Genomic DNA, 18,902 nt, shown 5'->3' on the forward strand with positions numbered 1-18,902 from the left:
AAGATCCGTGAACTATGAAGGGGAAAAAACTCCCAGTATTTATATAGACACAACATTTTACACTTTTTGTTTGGCTACAGATTCGGGTAAACTTAACTGTATGTTTATTTATTTAACAAACAAATATTTAGACACCTAAATTGTTACTGTTGAAACATGTTAAATCATTTACAGACAGCTATGAAAAAAATTAAGAGACCATTTCAGTTTCTCTAATTTTGCTATTTATAGGTATACATAGGTAAAATGAACAATGCTGTTTAATTATATGAACTACAGTTAACATTTCTCCCAAATTTCAAAAAAAAAAAAAAAATACTATCATTTAGAGCATTTATTTGCAGAAAATGAGAACTGGTTAAATAACAAAAATATGCGGAGCTTTCGGACCTCAAATAATGCAAAGAAAATTTTAAGAAAAGTTTTAAGAGTTTAGAAATCTTTTTGGTGTAATAACCCTGGTTTTAATCACAGTTTTGGCACATTCTCCTCCACCAGTCTTGCACACTGCTTTTGTATAACTTTATGCCACTCCTGGTGCAAAAATTCATGCGGTTCAGAGCTTGGTTTGATGGCTTGTGATCATCCATCTTCCTCTTGATTATATTCCAGAGGCTTCAATTTGGTAAAATAGTGGCCCTCTTAAATGTGATCCTTGTCCACATACATGTATAAAAGTAATATAAAAGTAAGTTCACCAACAGCCTCCTGTGAGCAACATCCTGTGAGCACTGGTGAAAGATTAGAGGATGACCAACACAAACTGTGCCTGATACAGAATGGCCCACCAGTCAAATAATACCTAAAAACTGGATAATGTGTGTAGAAATGAGGAGGTGCTAATAATATTATGCTTGATCAGTGTATGGGTCTTCATCTGCATGAAATAAAGAGGGTTCAAGGAAATCAAGAATATCAACAAACGAAAAAAAAAAACACACAAACACTATATAAAATTCTGCATTATTTTATTTTGTTGCGAAAAGGAGGAAACTCACATGCACTGATTAAAATAACAGCATTTTTAACAGCATTTGTGTAAGAAAAGAAGATAAATTATATATAAAATACTCTGATTACATACAGTATAATACCAGTAATATAATTTAAGCATATACAGAGTCATTTAGACATTTCAACATACTTGAGTATATCTTTAAGTCTGATGTACAAAGCGCTATAAAGATATGATCTTTCAAATACTGTAGCAGCCAAATTGTAAGGGCACACTTTCAGAGAGGGCAAAGGAATGTAATAAATACTTCATTTCCATAGAGGAAAAAAAAAGACACATAAAGAACATTCCAAAACCAGGAGCAACACAAGAAATCACACAGTACCTTCATAGCGTCTGAAGTAACTAGACATTTTACTTGGAGTTTCGACGTACGCCTCTCTGTCCATCCCTGACCGGGAGCTTTACAACTGCTATTTGAAAGAGGGCAAGTTTGGCACTTTTATGCTGATGTCTCCGATGTTGATGTTCTTGGGCATTTCTGGAAGGTTCATGTTCTTTACTGCCGATACAGCACGTGCAGGAGCCCCTGCTATGCCAGCCTGTGCACACACACACACACAAACACATGCACTTAATAACGCAACTCAAACAGGCCTTTAAGACATTTCACAGGACAACAACAGGCAACAGAGACACTTGGTCCATCACACTGCACAGATACATACGGTCGACATCACACAAAATGCGAAGCACATTACAGATGTGTGCAACGTTGGCATTCTGGTTCAGAGCTCAAAATGCACATGCATCAGTCAGATCAATTAGAACAGCACTTGCTGAGAATAAGACAACTATGGAAACTATATGAAATTATTAAAATATATGAGTTTTCCTAAAAATGAAAATATCTATTTTATTATCAAAACAAACTGACCAAAGCTTTGGGAACAGATACGCAAGGGTAAAAGTTGGGCAAAGCAGATGAATGGAAATTAATTGAGGAGGAAATGAAAAGCTGAGACTTTTAAGACACACAAAAACCTGACATTTGACTTATGACTGAATGAGTGAGCTGGTGCTTATCAAATCTTTAAGACCATAGTAAAACAAAGAGGTTCTCAATAATTCTCAATAATTCATCTAAAATGGTTCTTCTTCTGAGTTGGTGAAATTCACCCAATGTAGAACTTATTAAACAGAATGAGATATTTTTTACAACGGTATAAATAGTATGCGGCTACTAAAGGTGCAACAAAAAAAAACAACACTCTGTAACTTTAATCTGTACATTAAAGCTCCATTAGGTAGGATTGACATTTTGTGCTCGTTGGCTCCCCTTACAGTTGTAGAGTGTAATAAAGGTTTTAGTTTCTTTCTTTCATGTTTTCTGACTTTCACAGATATATTTTATATACTGGCTTTTCACAGGTCTATGTCCAGCTTCTGAGAGTGTCTGTGTGTTAGTTTGTAAAGAATGAACCAGTAGTCCTTGTAGAACTGTTAGAACTAAAGGTCAGAAAGCAGGTCGCAGTTCTTCCGAGTGTTGGTCACGGCCGCCTCGGAAAACATACAGAGGCTGGTTTGAGCGAAGATGAGCCTGGCACAGACACGAGAGAACCGCTATTCCTCCTATTACACCTCAATGGAGCACTGCAGTGAGTTTCAAGCTGTAATTTTACTTCTTTAAAAAGATCCAAAATCAAGGAAACCCTACCTAGTGCTGCTTTAAATTAGTAAACACTTTTGTGCAGATTACACTGCAGACTGGAAAAGGGGTGTATTGAATATAAGAAAATTGTGCTATGGAAGTTTTGCAATAATGCCTTAAAAACACAATAACTTATATGTGAAGACTGGTGGCAGGCTGTGGTTTATTTTGTGCAGTATTGTAGGGTGCAAAGTTTGGTCCTGGTCCGGATCAACTGAACCATGGTACAGTTCATTTGCAGTCAGAACACTTTTGTGGATGTTTTGGACAATTACACAAAGTTAAGGCATGCTATCATCACCCATTAAAATCCAAAATCCAACTCCTTGTTTTACCTTCGTTGGTAGTGTAAAGGCTAATTGATTGGTGATTAATTGATTACCTTGGTGAAATAAAGTTATTTTATTCATATAAACACAGAGAGCCTAAATCTCCTGAGTCTTTAACAAAGTGAATTGTTACACCCCTAGTGGCAATTCATTCTCCCTATGCCCCAGAATCAATCTGTATAATCCGAAATCCAGTCGATTACATAATGTACTTGGCCAGGTGTTCAATATCACTAACAAGCTAATCTGTTAGAGTAGGCGTTCGCTTGCAGCAGACTAATCCTTTTAAGTTCAATGCAACTATACTACAACAAACCGTGGATTTCAACACTGTCAACAACTATTGTGTAAAACTGCGACACCCCTCGCAGGAACCCCAAGTGCTGATGAATCATTCCCGTTTGACGCAGGCCTAAGTAGAAGCCTGTTCAAATACTGCCAGATTACATTCCTAATCCTCACAGTAGCGGTCTTAAAATTAGATATTTTTAGACCATAAAATACCAAACAAGAGACACAAACAGAGCAGAGAAGGTATGCTCCGGAAGTCCAGCTGCCCTGATGATATTCATGAACTTGCCATTTTCCAAGAGTCAGCATATGCTGTACTTTAAGCTTAGAATGTACTTAACAACATTCTACACTATGTGGGTTCGTGCATTAGTGAGTTAAAAGATTAGTAAATGTCCCAAAGATGTTATTTTAGTAAGCAAACAATATTGAACACATTGGCCTGTTTACACCTGACATAAACAAGGAGTTTCCGGTGATCAGATCGCATTCAGATTACTTTGGATTACTTGTAAACATAAAAAATCAGGTATAAACTAGGGTTTGTTATATAGTATAATTTACAATAAACTGAATTAACTGAATTATTTTAAGCTGAATTAGAAGGAAACATGGAGACACCCCTGTTTCTTACTAGTGTTGCATATATGCGCCATATAATCCAGTGAAAAAGATAAAGACCAGAAAAAAGATGTTTATTGATAGTGTGTCTTATTGTCCGGCGTGCCTCATGTATAAAACTTTACCAGTAAATTTAAGTTTATTGATAGTGCGCCTTATGGTGCAAAAAATACGGTATGTTTAAAACAGTTTGTTCTTGAAATGTTTTAAATATAAAAATAAAAAAAATAGTTTTATATTTGGCCCCTTGGGTGGCCTATATAGGATGTGCTCATTTGGAGGTGGTCCAAGATGAATCCTGTCCACATTTAATACAAGTGTAAACAGAATGCATTTTCTGTGATCTGTCCAACGACCAGGCAAACAGAAATATTTTTAGAAAGTTAGGAAAAATAGTCTGTCTCAAAAAAGGGATCCACTGATTCCCCACATTATAGAACCTGGATCAGAACAATTTTAATATGAAATGTATTATTGTTTACCAGTGTTCTTTTTAAGCAGGACAACAAAATTGGTATAAGGACTAGTGTAAATAGAAACCATTCAAAGCATATCAATCTGGATACAAACTAATTTTAACATCAGGTGTAAACAGGCCCATTCTGACCAAAACCTGTTTTAGTTCCAATGAATAGAAAGAAATACTAATCCCAAATATTTGCAAGTTCTTAAGATATGAGACTGGATTGCTTAATTGTTCAGAATTCTAAAAAAACAAAAACATCTAAACAAGAGCACAAAGACAAAACTGAAAGTTTAAGTAAAATGGAACTACAACTACAGACGTATAGACACAACAAAGACTGGTAAAAACTGACTGACCGAATACTGCATGTCTGTAATTTTAATATATGCATAAATAACTTCAAATTGTACATTAATGAACATGAGAAAATTGCCAATTCCAGCTGCAGCTATACCATTCATAAGCTTAACACTGAAACATGTGATTAATATTTACTAGATGTTCTTAATATACAAGTTAGTCACTCAGTCAGTCATTACCAATCATTTGGCTACAACAAACTGGTAGCGTCACAAGCACTGCCAGTGAACAATCTGGGGGAAGGAGTTCAAGAAACAGAGAGAGAGGTGCTGTACTTACCAACTACGAGAGATCAAATAAGATCTGTCTGCTTTTTTGTGTCTAAATCTATTCTAGACTATGCTATGGTAATATCTATTTACACATGGATCAATGGTCTCAATAATAGTTAGGGAGCTGTACATAGATGTGAAGACAAACCTGCCGCATTATACCATGTTATCCTAAGGACAAACACTGACAAAAAATAACAATATAGTTACTACCACTTTAATACAGTCTTTGAGCTTTATTTTAACTACTTTTCTACAACCACATGGTGGAAAACAAGGTAGAAATTTACAAAGAAACATTTAAAAGTATTTAATTAATTAACTGTGTATGTAATGCAACAAACATTACAATATAATACAAAAAATATAAATAAAAAACATGGACTCCAATGAATCTCTGGAAAAAATAAGAGACAACTTAAAAATGATGAGTTTCTTTGATGTTACCAAATTGAAAACCCCAGTAATATAATTAAGAGGAATAGATGATCACAAGCCATTAAACCAAACTAACTATGCTTGAGGGAAGCAGGAGTGGCATAAAATCCAAAAGCAGTGTGTAAAATTGGTGGAGGAGAGCATGCTAAGATGCATAAAAACTGTGATTAAAAAACCAGGGTTATTCCACCAAATATTGATTTCTGTACTCTTAAAACTCTAATATGAACTTGTTTTCTTTCCATTATTTCCATTGTTTTCTTTCCATTATTTTCTGCAAATAAATGCTCTAAATGACAATATTTTTATTTGGAATTTGGGAGACATTTTGTCTGTAGTTCATAGTATAAAGCAACATTGTTTATTTTACTCAAACATAAACCTATTATGTTTATAGAATTAAGCAACATTGTTTATTTTACTCAAACATAAACCTATTAATAGCAAAATCAGAGAAACTGATTCAGAAACTGAAGTGGTCTCTTAATTTTTTCCAGAGCTGTATTCCTGGACAAGGCTTAATCTTTATCCGGAAAACAGACCTTAAAAACAGGGCTAATAAAATGAATGTTAAAATAAGTCCAGTCTAGTACTGTAAATGGACATTACCCTTAGTGTGTGGATTAAAATGAAGTCCAAAGTCTGTAGAAACTCACAAATCATTTTTGTTAAAAAAAATCTAATGTTTGTCCTTAGGATGAAGACTTGAGTAAAATTACTTGTTTTGGAATTCAGAGCAGTACCTGGGTCTACCTGTCTTGCCTGGGGGACTGAAAGATAAACGTCTGCAAAAAGAAAGTGGAAAGAACTAGAGAAAGTCAGGAAAGAGGAATGAGTAATGGTAGTTAAAGCAGATCAGAAATCACAGTTTGTAGCACTGAAGGAGTGACAGAACCCATCTTAGACCGCAGACAGTAAAAAAAAGTTATAAATATAAATTATTCAATGTGAACTTGTGAATTTTGTTGTTAGTAAGATACACTATAAAATATACAAAAAAATACAACTTTATTTGTATTTTACTTTGTTGCCTATACTTCACAACTTTGTTGTAGGACATCTTTGATTCTTTGACTAACAAAGATGCTCCACTCAATTTTCACAAGATTGCAATTAGATACCTAAAATCTAATAGACAAGTTTTTGTGTTAGAAAGCGAAGTGTTAGCGGTCTAGGGTAGGTAGCCAAAAGAGAGAAAGGGCAAAAAGATTTGATGCTTATCACAGCCAAAAATGCTAAAAATTATTCAGTTCTCCAGCTGCTTTTAGAAATCAAGCTCACTGGTTAGGCCTTTACATATTTCAATACATGTGCAGTCTCAAAAACAGAACAAACTTTGTTAATTCTTTGGTTAACTTAAATAAAGCAATCAAAAAAAGCAAGTCTTTTTGCTGTCTGAAACTGTTGAAAAAACAAGCAACAGGCTACAATTATGTTGCTATAGTCTGTCTTCATTTACATGTTTTAATATGTAAAAAAAAAGGATAAAATGCCATCAGCATAAGTTTAAAGCACACTTTAAAACACATATAATACATCCTACCTATTCATACAAACAAAATGCACTAGTGTGATTATGCCTGTCACGACAACTATGTTTTATACAGAACAATATATTTTGTTCCATAAATTATTCTGATAAATTATTTTATCACAATAATTTATTCTTTTTTATATATAAATGTTACTGTCTGCTCACAGGCTCGTCCTTGCCTTTGACAGAAAGCAAAACAGAACTGCCTAAAATTTAGGCTGCAAAAATTATTAAATGTCATATTCATATATTGTATGATACTTTGACAACATAATTAGTGTGACAGGCCTAAGAAGTGAAATAAAACAGTAATAAATGCCGTATTTCCATCTAGTGGTGGAATAAGAACTCCAGCTTCCTGTGATCAAGGAGCTTTAGGGTAAAATAGTGTAATTCTGATCTCATGAATATGATCTGATTGGCGCTCAAGATCAGCTAATTTTAGAAATACTGGCATAGTGTGGCTGAAAATTCAATTATCGTGAGTGGCCTAGGTGACATGAAAATATTAAAAACAATAAACTTCATTAAGGAACTTCATTAAGGGACCTGTTAAGAAACAGCTTCCTGCTTGTACAGCTTCCTAAAAGTAAGAAAAAAAAATAAAAAGCTGAATCATTCTAGCAACCGATAAACGTCTTTGACTTTAACCATCAAATCTTCTCATCTTCATTCATAACAACATCATCCCCTCAACCCCCAAACCCCCACAGCTTTTCTAAACATTATTACTGTGGATTTCAACAGGAGATCTCACTCAAATGAATGTAGTGATGGTGCAGTTCTGTTGAGTCTGCTTGGAACTGTCTGATTGTCGTGAAAGAAGCAGCAGGAATCATGTGAGTGTTTGTATAGAGTCCGAATTGTACTCCCTGCATGAAAACCGTAACTGCATCTATGTTGAGAAGAGCTTTCAGTGTGCAGCATAGCAATAGCAGTGGGCCGTAGAGCCACAGACACTGAGAGCAAAAGGCATCACATGAGAGCATTCTTACACATGCAGTCCACACACAGACATGCCTGCATATACCTAAAGCAGAACTTTACCCAACATTCTTACCTCCGACTTCTCCATTTTGTTTTGGGCATCTACTTGTGTAATGATCTCGTTCATGTTGGTCTCTAGAACCATACCACCCATCACCATCTCAGCCAGGATATTGTGAACCTGGCAAACATATAGCCAGAACAAAAATAAGTGAAAATGGATTTTGATTTCAGAACATACATCTATATTAAGAAGCAGTTTACTGGCGTGAAACTGTGCAATTGAAAGGACACTGTAGTAACCTATTGGGCTGCCTCTAGCTTAGATACAGCATTAGATACATTCTGTTAATTGTTGAGTTAAAAGTGGGGTTTGCGCTCTGCAGCACTGTGTGTGTGTTTAACGAGCAGGGATGTATGCACGGGCGCAAGTATAGGAAAGGATGACTTACTGTTGTCTAGGTTTATTTCAGTCCGTGGAGCCCCTGTGTTTTCCGCCACCAAATTAACCAGATATTTTACCTTTATTCACACTTTATTTCCAGACCGCCACGCCCATCAGTGTAGATTTATTCCTAAATCCAATGTTACTTTAACTTAAAATAGACTGTTGAGGGGATGTAAGACCTCAAAGAGCATTGTGACAAGCCTTGCGTAGGGTGTACGATAGAACCCCTAGTGTCTAAAAAGAACACATCTGTAATCATTTGCATATCTGCCTATTTTTGCAGCAATCCAGCTGACTTGTTTTTTTTAAATCATCAGAATTGACTTACCTTGTCTACATGGAAAATTAGGTCAAGCTCACAGACATTCTCAAAACATTTGTCCAATGTTTCCACAAACACCTGCAGAGAGACAGAGAGAGCAATTTACTGTAAAATTTATAGTGCAAATCCAACCAATATTAATATTACAAAGTAGTGGTATAATACAAAATGAAAGCACCTGAATTCATACAAAAATAAAGTACCTGGATTAAATCTAGAATGCCAAGTTCACTTTCTGAGGAGTCTACACAGAAGACAAAGTACAATGTGGCATAGTGTCTGTAGATCAGCTTGTTGTCTGATCCACCTATCAACCTGAGAGCACACAGAAAATATATATTCATTTAACAATGGAAGCCTTTTGATGGGCTAATTACCATACATGATCATTAAAAACATGCTTATTAAAACGTAGTCTTCCTTACATTCCACCCTCCAGGAAATTGCAGACGTTCTCGTCTCGCTTTGAAACCAGATGAAACGTTTCCCTAATGATCTGCTGTTCTGTGTCTTCAGTCTGGGGGAAAGATGAAAGGAACGTAACGTTAGAACAGCATCCGCATGTCAGTATTAAACTTTTAATATTTTTATTGTTTAAAGGGAAGATGTGGATCTTTGAATAAATGAATTAATTAATATATATTTAAACCACTACACTGTCATTAAATGATCTGCTTTGTTTGAGTGCAAATGCAGGCACTGCAGTCATCATTTTTAAAATAGTGTTTTAACACATAAAAACCTGAATAAAAAAATAAATAAATATATTGCTAAAAACATACATAGGACAAGGTGGAAGTCTGAATATCACTAAAACCAAACAGAACTAAAGTATCCATCAATCATTCCTGGTATTTGCTTATTTTGGAGTGTTTTATTATCTTCAGTAACACGGATGCTGTGAAGTACCATAGAGAATTGTCTTGTGCTGGATCAAGCATTGCAGAATCACAGTATCGTGATACCATGGTTATCATGGGCCAAGTATCGTGATAATATTGTATTATGTGTTGCCCTGTGATTTCCACCCCTACTGTGCAAATGTCTTACACAATTACACAAATATGCATTATTTAAATATACAGCATGCTGTGTTTTTGGTGTTACAGATCAATACTGATGATTTAACGATATGCTTTGTTAAGGATTTTCATCATATCATACAGTACTATATATGGACATTTTTCCTAAACACACTGAGGCATTTTCAGTCATATCACCCAGCCCTAGTGTACACCCAAAAAAATATTCTGCATGCTGCTGTTACCATTAGAAATGTCTATGTGCAAAATAATTGCAACACAGGAACGTGGAAGTTTATACTAATCACTACAGGAAAGGCCCACTAATGGCCTGTAACACTTATAACACTTATTACAGAAATTGCCTGCAGTTGTTTATTATTCCAGACTCAAAAAAGTGCTAAATAAAAGCAGAAACAATTTAAATACACTGTCCTGACAGTGCATTTCCCAGCAGTCAGAGAAAGATTGCAAGTTCCAGGCAGTTTTAAGGTGCCCTGCCTGCTGGCATGGTGTCATACTAACATTCAAGTGAGAAACTCAAATATCATTCCAATGTCAGGTGATAAGGCTGGAATGCTGCAACCCAGGCACTAATGTCCGCAGTATTCAATGAGAAAACATCTTTAAAATACATTAATTTTAAAGACCAGCACTCGTTATGTTTTAGCAGTGTATTGCTTTGGTAACAAGTAAAAGGTAACATTTAAAAGGTAACATTTAAAAGCTATTTCTAACTTAAATGTAACAGCTGATGGATATGAATACTTTTACAATACTAACAAATTAACAAACCACTAGACTCGTTTTTTTTTTTTGCTGGTACTGATAATAACATTGGATTCTTGAGTACTGCCTGATACCAATCAAATATCTTTTCTTTAAAAAAATTACCTAGTTGGTGCAGCTATGTAAGAGTCTCTCATCATCAGTCTCCAACATAAGACTGTTGGTTCAATTCTTGGTAAAGCCACAGCCATCTGTGGAAAAGGGCTGCAACTAATGATTATTTTGGAAGACAACTAATCTGATGATTATTTTTTCGCTTAGTCGATTAGTCAACGTTTTTTTCTGCCATGTCCTCCATCTTTAAAAACAAGAGAAACAGCTGAACATGAAATTAAAAGGCATTTAAATGTATGGATGTTGTTTAAATGTGGAAAGTACTGATATTTAGTGATTAAATAATCTAGTAGTCTGTTGTGTTTGGGCACTTTTGGAGACAGAGACTAAGTTGAGTGTAAACTGTGTGAGTGAGCCATTTACCCGTCTCCCATTGTGCTTCTGTCCCTAGCACTTTGTGGAATCCAGTACTGTTACAAATTAACGATTAATCGACAATGAAATATGTAGTGGACAAATTTAAATAAATGTCAACTATCAACTAATCGTTGCAGCCCTACAGTGGACTGCGTTAAACAAACGATTATCACCTACTCTATAATTGGTATGATTTAAAAAAAAATCATTTAGATTTGAGGATGAATTTACAGAGAGAAGATTGATGATGTTTTTTTTTACATAGTCTTTGCTTTTAAAAGGTAAATTAGTACAGCATTTATCTATGCGAGTATTTTTATGTAAGTCAAGAGAGTTATGAATGACTTTCTGGCAGTTCATCAGAAGAGGTCAATTTGCCCTTTCAGCTCATGGCTATGTTTAGAATACTCTATAATTGCTAAAACAAAGCGATAGGAGGTGCGAGACTATAGACAGCACCAGGTGTCCAGAGAAAGGTCAAAACACAGTGTTAATCTAATTATCTCTCACTGCAGGCTACAAAAAATCTCCTGACTCATTTTAGTGGAAACATTCCACTTAAACTTCTTCTCAAACTTGATCTGCTTGAAAGACCTCTCTGTATGGCTCACATAAATCAGGAAAATTTAGTATATGTATTAAGCAAACAAACACTTTAAATGGGCCCTGTAATAGAAAATTGTGTTTATCCTGACAGAGTTGAATAGTACGTTTTGTACATGGAAATAGTGTACTGTAAACCTGAAACACTGCTCTAGTTAACTTATTAAAATGATAATTTCAAATTCAGCATAATAAACATTATAAAATCCCGAAACTATGGTGACCTGCAAAGCCCACCAAGCAAAGCCTTAAAAGTCCAAATGCAGCTGTTTATGGGTGAATCCAGTCAGGAAATCCAAGTGGATCATACACCACCATGCTTTTAAAAATGGACAAAGCTAAAAGAATGCCAATCAGAAGAGTGGGAAGCTATCCAGCTATCTGCATATCATGGCAAGTAGGCCCAAATAAAACTATAGGTTGTAAATACGTTTGTAAAACTGCATCTGAGCATTTTCACCCTAAACAAAGTGATATACTTACTGCTTCCTACAAAAACATCTCAATAAATGCATACTAAGAAGCATCCCAACACAAACCGCAGCATGTTTCCTGTGCAGTCTATCATTCATCTGGCAGACTTTTCTTTCAACACATCACATATGGTCATCAGTCATTTCTCATTAGCACAGAATAAGATGCAGAAGCATTAGCAATCCCAGCAGTCCCTTCCTGTCAGGTATAATCAGCTCTCATCATGTCTCCATAGCTGGCACTGTTTTCATTAACGCTCTGTAAGTACAAAGCAGTGGCCTATTAAATCAAATCAGGCTCCATTACAAAAACAGGACTGTTTAATGAGATTCCAGCAACAAAGTTTGTGATTAAGAAGTAAACAAAGCTTTTTAGAGGGCTTTTCATTTAAAATGCTTTGTCCAACAGACAATTAGACCCCAGTTACATCTGGTTACTTAATTCACCTTGAGTTTCAGCCAGTTAAAAGTGCAAGTGCAAGGGAAAGTGCAAAGTCATCCAAGACTTAAAAGACTTAAAAACAGATAAAAACTCATTTGATCTGACTCAAAGTGATCGGAGATGCATTTGAGCCATGTCAAAACTGAGTAAACATAACAGTATCTACAAGATGCATTTGTACAGATCTGCTCAAAGTGCATTGTGTGTCTCCTGACGCACATCAGGCAATGACCACATCAAATCTAAAGCGACAGAGGGGCAGGGATTCAACAGCATGGCTACATGTATGCTGACTTGATTCCTATTGGAAGACATTGTAGAAACAAAGGTCTCTGTATTCATAAAGAAAAAAAAATACATACAGGTGTTACCAAAGTATGGACAGTTTTCTGCTAGATAAGAGATTTTGCTGTTTTATCATTAGCTGCTAGCATTTCATACCAATTAAAAAGAAGGCTACTATACTAAACTTCGATTCAGACCTGCATAGGTGCCTTCCTGCCTCAGAATCCTGCCTTAATAAGCAATATTTCTCCCGATTCAAACACAGGCAAAGTTACAGACACCTAACTTATCACAGCAACCAATGCAGATTTATGGTTTATGATGTTATGGATACGCAAATACGATCTAATTACTAGCAAAAAACACGGCAGACAGTCATCTTAACAGCTTTTTAAAAAACACACTGTCCTGCTGTACAAACTCAACATGTGGTCTTATGTTACTGTGCTGGCAGTGCAAGGCAAGTCAGTTGTTGCTGTAACACCCCTAGTGGCAATTTTCACAATTGGAATCTGATACAATTTTATACGTACAACACACTTTATAACACGGCAGCTTTGCAGAAATCCGGATCTAGTCTCCTAATGATTAAGCTGTGAGTGGCAATGTCAGAGAAATCCTCTCTCATGAAAAAAACTCATCAAAAGAATGGAAGAATGAAAATCCATCACTCCAGATAATGTAGTTCCACAGCCAGGGCTGAGGGGCTTTAGACCCATCTGGACGTCTGCTGACTTTAGGCTCATGTGTGTCCCATTCTTTAAAAAATGTTTTTCTATGATGATTTTCCCAGCATTTCGTGCACAACTAAAGGCCTGTGCCATACCAGCAATGGGTGCACCTCAAAGAAGCACACATATTGGTGAGAAAGGTAGTCAGAAATTGGGTCTGAAGATACTTAAATGCAGAAACATCTGAAAATCTATATAGTCATGCAATTTTCTAAACCAGCCAACCTTGCAGCAGCAGTGCAATTTTTTAGTCATGCAGACACAGGCTGGCCACCTGAAGTAGTACATGCAATGTTACTTCCTGGATGATGAATTCCTCATGTCCAAAATATAAATAAATAAAAAAAAATCACAAACTGGTTTAACGAACATGTCAATGAGCTCAGTGTTCTTCTGTAGCCTTCCCAAGTCACCAGATCTCAATCACTTTTGGGATGCAGTAAAACAGAAAAGCCTTATGGATGTGCTTCTAAAAAACACAATCACCTTTTAAGAACAATAATTTAAGTGATAAATATTAAATGAATGTTTGCAAAAATAAAATATTATATTTGGGTCAAGCTCATTGATTGGTCTGGCAGAGTACATTCACACAACTAGCAAATTCAACTGGTGCATTAGCAACTAGTAACAATAATTTTAGTGGATGTCTGAGAGATATGTTTCAGTCTTATTGTATTTGAGTTTTTACTCATCATGCATAGATGGTTAAATGGGTCTTTCACAACAAAAGATACTGAGGCAACCAGTTAATTTGACAGGCTACATTGCCTACTGTGCTGTATTTTATTTAGATTTCAAATGGTCATTATCATGTTTGTGTGGGTCACAGAAAGGTGGTGGGTGAAAGTGCAAAATGATGGGAAACCATGGTACTGACTTTCCTCTTAGTCAAAACAAAATAATGTTCAATGTATATTGGAAAATAACCATATTCACTATGTAATAAGCACAATCGGTATGTGATGCAAAACAGTCAATGTAGTCTTTGTGAATTTATACAAAAAATTTGAGTGAAATATTTTAATGCATTTAGTGCAAAATAAGTAGTAGCACTGTATCGACCAAATGGCTAATACTGATTATTTAAAAAAGAATCAAATATCAGCCAAAACAGATACCAGCCACACGATATCATTGTGCACCTAACTGATTTTATTATCCATGACATATCATATTTTTAAAAAACACATTAGATCAGCCATTTATCATTTATTATACTTCAATATTGGATACACAATGTGTTTTATAATGTTGGATTGTAGGGGTGGGAATCGATTACTATCTCACGATTCGATTCGATTCCGATTTTGGGGGCCACGATTCGATTCAAAATCGATTTTTGATTCAAAACGATTTGAATTATAAATATTTCTGCTTCTGGCTTATGAATCGTATTGAAAAAAAACCCTCCATAATATACACTGGTCCTGGAGCAAGTAATGTGTTACAAAAACAATAAAATGTGCAGGAATGTGGGTCCTCAGTGACAGAGGAATCACTGGGATATCACAATGACGTTAATGAACAATAAATACATAAATAAATAACACTGCTTTATTACCAGGCTACTAGCGGTGGTGTGTAGGTGACGCTGCTGGGCTGATGTGATGATAGCAGTGGAGCGCTAAAGTTCAGGAGCAGCTGCTGATTAACTAGTTAATTTAAGGTGGTTGTATTTCTTCAGAAAGGGGGCAGGAGGTGGAGAAATTAATTCATATTGTCCATTCCTTAATTCCTCTGTGATGAGGAGCTGAAATTAGCTCTGATTAGCTTATTGTTATTTTTCCGTTCCGCCTTAAATGCTGCAGCCCGCTGCCACCTGTAGCGTTATTTAAGGTGGAACTGGAAAGTTAGCTAGTTAGCTAGCTAACAGTTACTGAAACTAACTACTAGCGATCTTTTTTATGCTTGTTATGAAGCATTCTGCCATAAAACATTGAAACTACACGTTAATCTAAGGTAATATAGTGCTTGTTCTGCCATCTTACCGGTGATTCTCAAACACCTACGCTCTGTGTGTGTCTGGAAGATCTCCAAAGGGACAAGCGCTATCCCCAGGGTTGCCAGGTCCAACAAAAATACCCAGCCCAAAATCAGTCTAAAACCCGCCCCTCAGAATCGATTTTGGGACATTTTAAATCGATTCTGAATCGTAGTAAATGAGAATCAAGATTCTTATGTGAATCGATTTTTTGGCACACCTCTATTGGATTGCTGACCTTATATTTTTATATTACCACAATATATCACAGACAAAATATACTCGTGCAACTCTTACAACTCTTGCACCCTGCACCATGTTGCACTGTTTCACACTGTACCTACCAGTGCCCAGTCCCATACTTATCCCACAATCAGTATTCTGCACCCTGTACTCCCCACACAACTCATTCTGTACCTGCACTTACTCATAGTTACTCTGTCACCTATTGGACTATTTCCTCACTTACACACACTTACTCTAGATATCTGCACATGTACATAGCATCGTATATTTATATATTCAGTCGTACTTAACGTATATACATGCAATATTATATATCTACAGTGCAAGTTATTTTGTGGATTGTTATTGTGTGCATTGTGTATACTGTACATACTGTAAAGTAACTGCAAATTTCTATTTTATTGTATTATTCTACTCTACTAAATATTCTTCTCTGCATACTAGTGGGAACCTGCACCCACTTTTTTCACTCACATTTTCACACCTGCACTTTGTTGTCAGTTCTTTTCCAAAACCATACAGCCCTAAAACTATTGCCAATTTATTTTTAATTTAGTAAAATTTTCTTCAGTATGCTGCATGAGTAGGTTACTTGCTGAAGATCAGAAAGGCATGAATGGAGAGTATTGAGCTGCTAAACAGGCCTGAACAGAGTCAGTGAAGTGAGCACGAGTCGATCACAAGGCGAAGTCACGCTGTAAACCAATACTGGTTGCTGTGTAATCCTATAGCCTGAGTTAGGATAGGCAGACAATGAGCTCAGAAACACAAGCTCACTTTTCACCAACGTAAAAGGATCAGCCTTAATACTTTATGAACAGGATTTGCAATGCAAAAAAAAAAAATACAATAACAGTAATCTTGATAACAGTGTCTAACTTTAATACTGCTGATCCAGCTGCAAGTATTAAGTATTTCATCTGCTTAAATAGACAAAATACTTCACTGAACAGCTGTATTAACACAATCAGTCTACTCTACTTAATTGGAAAGGTTTGCAAAGCTAAAATAATCATGCTTATATTCTATAATCTAGGTAGGTTAATCAAACTTATGAATAGCAGCTAAGTTAGTGATTACACTAAACAAACACAGCAGGCAGAGTGGGCTCTTAGCTAGTTAATTAGCTTGATGTCTACACAAGTAATCCCTCCATCTTCAGTTTATGTCCTCTGATAATGAATCACTGAGTAAAAAAACATTAAAATATATTCCACTGCAGAACACACCCTTAAAGCTGAGAAAGTCAGCTAGTTAGTTAGCTAATGCTAGTTAGCGTTAGTTAGCTAGCTGTCTAGCAACTCTGTTGCAGCTTTAAATGTAACGTTAGCTAGTTAGCTAGCTAGCTAACTAACCTACTTATACTGTAACTACAAAAAGTAGGTTATATTTATAGTAAATAAATATATTATTATCGAACTAGCATCACATAAATAAATGTCTATCTAAAACTAGCTCCAGGACTGACGTTCAACCCACACACAACAGTTAGCTATAGCCAGCTAGCAGGCTAAGCTAGACCCACTGAAACTCATACTCACATAGTGTTCGTAGAATTTGGACAGCCTGGGTTTTCCATGGTTGTTGAATATCAGTATGGCTTTTATCATGTTATTATCCTGTCAGGCCGTGTATTAAACCGACAGACTGAGGTACGGACGTCGTTCTGTCACCTGTGTGTTCCAGTGTACCTGAGTGAAACTAGAGCCACTCAGTGGCAGTCTGGCAGCACGGCGGAGGGATACGTAGCAGACATTAGTGAAGTTAGCGACCGCAGTGAACTACGCCAGATTCTTCCGCAGGAAACTGTAGATTTCAAAAATAAAAGACACGTGTAACTCTAGTAGAGAACGAGCCACACCTAACCTAATCAATCAAATAAGTGGTCTCTTTTTTATAGAGCTGGATATAAATATATTAAACATAAAAATATATAAATATATATTTCAAATATTAGCATTGTTTTTTCTAAATTAATATGAATTTGTTTTCTAAAAAGCACTTAATCTTTCTCATTATTTTGTCCGTTTCTCATTTTATGCAAATAAATGCCCTTAATATATGTTTTTTTATTTAAAATTTGTTTAAAAAATAAAAAAACTTAAGTTAATCAGAAAAACTGATCTTTTTTCCTGAGCAGTATTATTACATTTATACGTAATATAAATTAAATATATATATTTAAAATATTTTTTAAATATTGCTAATGTTCATTTTTATATTAACAAACATACAAGCGAGCACAATAGCCTGTATCAAGGTCAGCAAACATTTATTGAGGTAATTTCCATATACTGTAGAATAAGCCTAAAAAGCCTATCCTGTACTACATATTATAATAAAAGTATCATTTATATAAATACTGCAAGGCTTCAATACAACCTTCCTAGTGTGTTCCAGTCAAATTTTACTAGGTCTCTCTAAAACATACAGTAAATTTAATCTGACTTTGCCCACACAGTGTATCTGGGCATCAACATTAATTCAGATATTTTCCGTAAAAATGTAAGTGTTTATCTTTTTGCACATTTGTGGTGTTCCCAATCAAATGCACCAGTCATCAGAAATGAAAGTAAGATTATAATATGCGTAAAAAAATTGGGTTCAGATATATGATTGTGGGATGGACACGTCCTTCTCCCACCATTTCACACAAATATATGTACAGCATATTTGTGGTGCTGATGGAAGTGAATCCAGGCTGGAGGATCATCAAGATTTGACTATTCTTAGATGAATATGTCGTTCCTTTATCTCACCCATACCCTACAGTTAAACAGGCATTTTCTTAAACTGACCTCTGTTCTAATTGGGTTTCAGCTCATTAACAAAGCAAAAAAAAAATCAGTTTTCACTTTGTGATTGTGGGTCATTAAGTGCAGACTGCGGAATAATTGGAGGTTTTTTATTATTATTTTAGCACAAGGCTGTAACACAACAAAACGTGATATATGTGAAAGCGTCTAAAGACTTTTCAAATGCACTGTAAATATATTGCAAAGGCAATGACTTTAATAGTGGTCCCAATGATTTGTTTTCATCCTCAACCTTAAAATATATATACTTATATATATATATATATATATATATATATATATATATATATATATATATATATATAT

General features: G+C 35.4%; 1 protein-coding gene across 2 annotated transcripts; it reads right to left on the reverse strand.

Annotated features, from left to right (window-relative positions):
* Nucleotides 1-951: 951 nt before the first annotated feature.
* ap3s1 (adaptor related protein complex 3 subunit sigma 1) lies at nucleotides 952-17,553 on the reverse strand. Of its 2 annotated transcripts, XM_007260784.3 has the most exons (7): nucleotides 17,322-17,553; nucleotides 9,160-9,251; nucleotides 8,938-9,049; nucleotides 8,741-8,812; nucleotides 8,038-8,145; nucleotides 6,187-6,228; nucleotides 1,494-1,557 (listed from the first exon to the last, which is right to left on the reverse strand). In XM_007260784.3, the coding sequence occupies exons 1-6, from the start codon at nucleotides 17,388-17,390 to the stop codon at nucleotides 6,193-6,195; spliced, it is 489 nt and encodes a 162-aa protein (XP_007260846.1). In that variant the 5' UTR covers nucleotides 17,391-17,553; the 3' UTR covers nucleotides 1,494-1,557; nucleotides 6,187-6,192. The 2 variants fall into 2 exon arrangements, with proteins under 2 accessions (XP_007260845.1, XP_007260846.1); XM_007260783.3 differs by lacking the exon at nucleotides 6,187-6,228 and having other exon boundaries at nucleotides 952-1,557.
* Between the last annotated feature and the right edge of the window lie 1,349 nt (nucleotides 17,554-18,902).

This window comes from Astyanax mexicanus, chromosome 12, assembly GCF_023375975.1.
Source record: "Astyanax mexicanus isolate ESR-SI-001 chromosome 12, AstMex3_surface, whole genome shotgun sequence".
NCBI classification, from domain to species: Eukaryota; Metazoa; Chordata; class Actinopteri; order Characiformes; family Acestrorhamphidae; genus Astyanax; species Astyanax mexicanus.